This window comes from Syngnathoides biaculeatus, chromosome 14 (assembly GCF_019802595.1).
Source record: "Syngnathoides biaculeatus isolate LvHL_M chromosome 14, ASM1980259v1, whole genome shotgun sequence".
Lineage (NCBI taxonomy): Eukaryota > Metazoa > Chordata > Actinopteri > Syngnathiformes > Syngnathidae > Syngnathoides > Syngnathoides biaculeatus.
In genome coordinates, this window is record NC_084653.1 from 17,070,747 (window position 1) to 17,077,500 (window position 6,754).

Consider the following 6,754-nt stretch of genomic DNA (forward strand, 5'->3'; position numbering starts at 1 on the left):
GGTGTATAATGTGAGTGCATTTCATTGTTGGTCACGATAGTACTAAAAAGTTTGTGAACCACTGCAGCGGCTCTCCGCACACTCACCGATTCACAAATGAGTGCCATTGCATCATTTCCCACAGAATACCTTTAGATCTCTCACGGCACAATACACTGTGCCAAGGTGGTGGACATTGATTTTTAAGAAAACATTGAAACAGCCATCTTCAGACCCCTTTGTGGAATTTCAACTGGATTTAGGCCTGGGCTCTTGCTGGGCCTTTTCACAACTTGGTTGCATGAACAACTTTTTACGACTTTCTACCAAACTTAGGATGCACGGTGGCTCAATCATTCAACGTTACTGTGGAACTTACCAGTCCTGGCTCTCGATCCAAACACTCAGATCGCGCCGGATATGTATGGGGAACTTCCTTTCGTACAACTGAGTCACTTGCGCCTGAAGGGCTACGTCCAGCCTCAGCAGCGCCTGCCACTGAGCCATCTTAAGACCACACAACGGAGACCAGTCCACTTACAACTGAAAGCATGTCACAAAAAAAAAAATGAGTGAACCCTTATACGTGACACACTGCAAATTTTATTTAGTAATTAATAAATAATTGGTTCTCTGGCGTGATTGCCCACAAATCAACCGACCACGGTTTTGTTTTGTTTTATATATACACTTTTGTCTGTTGGTCGCAAAAGAGAAGACTAGGGTGGCACCTAGCGTATGTGAGTCTGCATATTATTATTATTATCTGGTGTGAGCTGTAGCCAAACCCAACTCCTCCATTGTGTATGCTCTTTTTTTGCCGTTTCTGTTCTTACAACGTTCAATAAACGGCTGAAAAGCGCAACACAAGTGTTGTGCTCATTTCACACATGCAAGTACAACAGTAAGTACACTATATAAGTATTATATAGAAATACAGAATATGGTAATTACAGTTATTGTTATTTTTGCCAAACTGTGTGTGTGTGGAGTGGGGGGCATAGCACACTCCCCAAAGAGGGGTTGTTGCGTCAGGACGGGCATGACCGGCTTAAAAAGTGTGCCAAACAAATATGAGCGTTCGTCTGGGATGACACGCTGTGGCACAAGCCGAAAGAAAGTTCTTTTTGCCAAGCTAGTGCTTCTTTCCATTACGTTACGTTCATTTCCATTACATTATTAATCTTTCCATCCATTCCATCCACTACGACATAACATTAGTTATTTACCGCGTCAAGAAAAGAGTGGTGGTGGTGAAAAATAATATAAACATAGTTATATCTTGAGCGTGTCCGAAACCAAACCAAAATAATGACTTACTGTGTCACTGAGCTTGTTAGAGAACCGGGAGATAACGTTCGAGCTGCTCTTGTCCTCCAACACCAATTTAAGAATGAGGAAGCTCGAGGCAGTAACTTCCCAAGCAAGGAGGTGATTGGTCCAAAGGGAGACACGTGATTCCCGGAAAACAAACACTTTCAACCGAGCGCCACTGATCTAAAAAAAAAAAAAAAAAGACTGGAAAAGCTATCGCCATCTTGATACTCCCAAAACCACCAGTGACAGCGATTAACTGGGTTTATCGCCAGTTTCGTGGCTGTCAGAAAATATTCCACAGTTAAATTAGAAAGATTTACTTTGACACTGTTAACGTTTGTTTGTAAAGGGTTTCCTGATTATCTTAATTCACTTGAACAAAGTTTTGTTTACAGTTGTTGTTGTTCACTATTCACTCTCTGCTTCACTTTTATAGGCCGACGCAAAAAAGCGATGTAAATATTTTCACAAACTTCATCAGTGGATAAGCAAGAAAACACATTTTCTGTGAAATGTTTGATGAATTTCATAATACAGAACACTGCAAATTGTATTTGATTTTCAAATGCGAGGAAACAAGTTTAAATTTACTGTTTGAAATTGGACGTCGCAGAGACGACAAATGAACAATGCGTTTCGCATGTGTTTTCCCATTGTGAGTCCTTATTTCCAAAAATACATCAAACTCAATGACTTAAAATTTCATGTTTTTATGACAAAAAATGCTTAGTATTTTGCTATGTTATGATGATAGTGCTCCACAACATGGGCAACACTTTATCCGTTAATTCAATGTATAAGGTCATATTTAAGCAAATAATGAAAGTGCAATAAAAGTAAAATAGTCTTCAACAGTCAGGTTTTTTTGGGGCAATATTGAATTGTTTTTGATACCCGCTTGAGCATCTCTTGCCAATTAGCACGAGCCAGCTGTCAGCAATGACACCATCAACAAGATGTCTTCCTTTTCCACAGAAGACTGCTAAAAAGACTGACAACTGTGACAGAAGATGGCAGTCCTGGAAATTAAACTCAAGCATTTTCAAATGTTTGTGGGCGTAAAAATGCACAGTCAGGGAATTTTACCGGTGTCTCAAAATGGTGAGCAAAATCAAGGAATATGCTGGCTTGCGCTGCATGCTTCTTCAACCCTGAGAGTGACTGTGGACGGTCGCTCCAGCCAAGGATAAGAAAAGAAGACGCAAGTCAATGCGTAACTTCGACATTCGAAACAAAACTATAACGATAACAATATTTATAAATACACTGACGACATACTTTAGCAACTTTATTTTCCCTGTATACACCCATCGTAGAACAACAAAATGTGAAATACACTAAAAGTAAAACATATAAACATGACAAAAAATGCTTGGAAAACCATTGCATGGGCGGTTGGCCTTGCTGTGATTGGCTGGCATCCTGTCCGTAATCATGTCATCTTTCTTTGGGTCCATCTTTACTCTGAATATGGAGAACTAATCTGAAAAATAAATAAATACTGTAATTTCTTGAGTACAATACGCATCCTAAAAATCACCTGTTTGGATCTGATTTTCTCCTATTCATTGACAGTATAATATTCCACCCCTGCCAAATTCTCTATTGGGCAAACCGCTTATCCTCACAAGGGACGAGGGGAGTCCCAGCAAACATCGGGCGAGAGTACGACTACACCCTGAACTGCTCACCAGTCAGTCACAGGGCACGTCACTGAGCAGGGAATTAATCCCACGGTGCCCGCACCAAAGTTAGGCATGTGTACCACTACACCACCAGTGACCACTGCTAAATTGCTAGTATCTAAAAAAAAAAAATATATATATATATATATATATATATTATCTGCATGGTGGGTGTTGTTTTTCCTATCGGACCCCACAGCACCTGTGGTTACCGTAATTTCTGGACTATAAAACACACCCGATTATAAGCCTCACCCAGCACATTTTTAAAGGAAAAAACATTTTGTACATACATAACCCGCACCTGTCTATAAGCCGCATGTGCCCTTCATTGAAACATGAGATATTTACAAAGAAAGATCGTACACAGAAAGATTTTTAATAATATACCTTAGCTTTTCTTTCCAAACAGTGCCTGTGACATGGCAGTAACACAGCAGCAATACGGTTCATTACCTTTGAAAGTTTTTTTCGACATTTTACATTGCTTCAGTCCTTCCCCATTCCGTTTCCAGCGTCTTACCATCGATTCATTTATACCAATTATACGTGCAGCAGCTCTGCTTCCTTCTTTATCGGCCAGCTCAATTGCTTTTAACTTGAAAGCTGCGTAATATGCATTTCTTCTTGCAATTTCCATGATGGGGGTCTGTTCACGCTAATTTTATTCATGCACAAAGCGCAAAGTTTTATTAAACTTGCGTCTTCCTCGACACATATATTCCACCCGTCTCACTCTTACCTTTTCTCCTCCAGCGGCCGTGGCGGCCGTTAGAAAAAATTCCATAAATTAGCCGCATCACTGCATAACCCAGGGTTGAAAGCGTGTGACAAAAGTTGTGACTTATAGTCCGAAAATTACGGTAGATGCTTAGGAAAACAAGTACTAGTAGGGGTGGTGGCAGACGGTAATACGTATGGGTACCGCTATACTGTACTTCTTTACAGTGGGACATGTTTTTTCCTCTATTTTTCTTGTGCCTATGTATTAGATAAACCCTCAATTTTTAGTAACATTTTGAAAAAAAAATGCATAATAATGTATGTTAAAAAAAAAATTACAGTATGCTTAGAGGTACTTGGAGAGTGAATGGCAGGATGAGATTTAAGTGCAGATTTTCTGATCCAATTAAACCTATTCAAACTCACATCCTCCATGTCGAAGCACAAGGTTTTGTTGAGCATGTCGAACTCTCCCGGGGTCATCGGAGGCTCGGGTGACTCACAATTAGATGACGGGGGGCTCACGTTGGAGCTGCTAGGGAAGAAAGACAAATTGATTGCATCAATTTCGCTTCTTTTGACTCTCTGGATCAAATTGACTCAAGCTACTTCACACTCCATAAAATGATTGAAAAAAGGATTTTCTTCATGCTTGTGTCTTGTTTTTGAAGATTGCTGTGATAGGCTCCCGCATTCCTGCGATCCTTGTGAGGATAAGTGGCTCAGAAAATAGATGGATCGATATTTCCTAGATAGCCTATCCACCCAATAGGAGGTTGTGGTCAAAACAACTCCAGTCATTAAATCAGGGAAAACTCATTACATTTGAAGCAAAAATGAGAGATGCAACTGTAACATTTTGTTTTTCAGCTGAAGCAATACAGTTCCTGGGGTCAATGTAATTAATTATGCTAAACTCCAATCATGTTTTGTGTTCTAAAAGTGATAGAAATTGAAATAAATCAGAATACAAATTTTAGAACTCTTCAGAACTTTAACTCCATTGCTAACCATTTCAATTTGTATGTACAAATTTATTTCAAGGAATTAATTACAGGATGTTTACTTATTCAAAAATGGTAAACTCTAACATTTACCAAATATTACACACGATCGATGACCACGTCAATACATTAAATCATGTTTATTAATTAAACTGTTCAATTTGGCCTGCAACACCAAATGACGGTTAAAGCATATTTGTACGTTTTATGAACTCACCGCATTTCAGAGCAGGGGATCAGAGTGGATGGTATGTACGGATACGCTAGAAAATTGAGAATAAAAAGAAATGACAATTTCATTAACATCAATCAAACAAATTCATGAGGTGGGGGGGGGGGGGTGAACTGGAACTCTTGCCTTTCCTGGGCAGATTGTTGTAAAGCCGTCCAAAAGCTTCATCTTTAGGGATGTCAGGATGGAGGAACTTGAGCGGGTTCTTGGGGACCACCCCGTCTGAGATCACTTTGTAGTCTCGGATGATGTCGGGAAAGTGGAGCGCGTTCAGACGGCTTTTGGTGTACGGCTCCACCGAGTTGAACGTCGCCTCTCCTGTACCCCCACGCCCCCAAAAAAAGTCACCGTTACATCAGGTAACGTACGGTGGATTCTGTGGGGTCCGGGTGGTCACCGTTGTCACTGTGTTGCACCCAGGTGAAGGTGATTCCTCCGAGATGGCTCTCGCTGAAGCGCAACAGGAATGTCCCCGATTCTTTCTCCCGCAACAGAGCACGCTCCTTCTCTTTACTCACAAAACCCATGATGAAGCTACACAGAGAGACAAGAAAGGTTTTTTTTTTTTTTTTTCAATATTCCCCTGGAAAGTTTGTAAAAAAAAAAAGGTTTATTGGACACAAATTCCAGGGGGCATATCTATCAAAACATGATAGTTGAAAGGACGCACAATGAAAATTGAACCGAAACTGCGGGGATTTGGTTTAAAGCAACCATTTTGAGGAAATTCTCTCAGTTGTGCCCCCTGGAATGCTTGAAAAAAATGAACCCCTGAATCCCGTTTGACTGACTGACACAGAATTTCATGGTCATGTTTATCCAAACAGGACCCAGTTCCTGAAACCGAACAGAAAGGTGGGCATTTTGGTTTGAAGCATCCATTTTAGGCAAAATCTCTCAGTAGTTGGAACACTGGTAAAATATGTAAAATTGCCTCCCAGACACAAGTTCTGACTGATAGACAGGAATTTCGGTAGACATGTCTATCAAAACGGGGCCCATGAACATGTCTCAGCAACCCAACCACCAGATTAAAAAGAAAGTCGACCATTTTGATTTGAAGAATTTTGTTTTGTGGCACATTCCAGGAGTTGTTCTTTGGCAGTCTCCAACTGGGCATTTCAACCATATCAGCCAATATTAGAACCAGGTTTCCTCTCCAGACACTTGCCTGTGCCAGCAGAGCTTGGCCTCCAACTTTGACCATCTTTTATGAACATAAAAAAACAGATGTTGTGGCCTGTTCATCACTGCAAGCAGCTTTGACTTTTATTGATTTTTATTTGACTCATAACACTAAAGGAGGGTTAAACCATCTTTTCCTTTTTTTTTCCCATTGTACAGTGGACCATCAAACTTGAAATTGAACATGAACTGAATGAAGATAGACCAATATAAAGGAAAAATGACGTATGACGTAAAAAATTAAAACGCCTTAAACCGTTTTAGATGACAGTTACTAGATGTGTAAGCGATCAGAAGCTAAAAAAAAAATATTGCAAAGCGAGATAACAAAGTAGCTCCTTACTTTTCATTCCACACGGGCAGCAAGTGTTTCCTGATCAATTCCAAGATGGAGTCCAGCCATATCCAGAAACTGAAAGGTTTTCCTGGAATATTCTCCTGGCAGGGGGGCAGGTGGGAATGGGTGACTTACATTTATACGTTCATTACAATTACACCTGCCAGTAGTTGTCAATGTCGTGACCCATGAATGCAAAACCAATTAATTGTGATCAAAGCCAGATTGGGGAGGAAAAATCACTGTTGAGGATATCTTTTAGAAATATCCGATAATCTGACCTGCACTGCCT

General features: G+C 40.3%; 1 protein-coding gene across 1 annotated transcript in view; it reads right to left on the reverse strand.

Moving 5' to 3' along the window:
• Window positions 1–6,754, reverse strand: part of stat4 (signal transducer and activator of transcription 4) — a 31,969-nt gene that overhangs the window by 12,826 nt on the left and 12,389 nt on the right. Inside the window, exons 19-24 of the mRNA XM_061842262.1 lie at window positions 6,469–6,563; window positions 5,338–5,474; window positions 5,067–5,258; window positions 4,926–4,971; window positions 4,131–4,236; window positions 359–516 (exon numbers count right to left, since the gene is read on the reverse strand). Coding sequence (XP_061698246.1) covers window positions 359–516; window positions 4,131–4,236; window positions 4,926–4,971; window positions 5,067–5,258; window positions 5,338–5,474; window positions 6,469–6,563 — 734 coding nt within the window. The remainder of the gene's footprint in view (window positions 1–358; window positions 517–4,130; window positions 4,237–4,925; window positions 4,972–5,066; window positions 5,259–5,337; window positions 5,475–6,468; window positions 6,564–6,754) is intronic.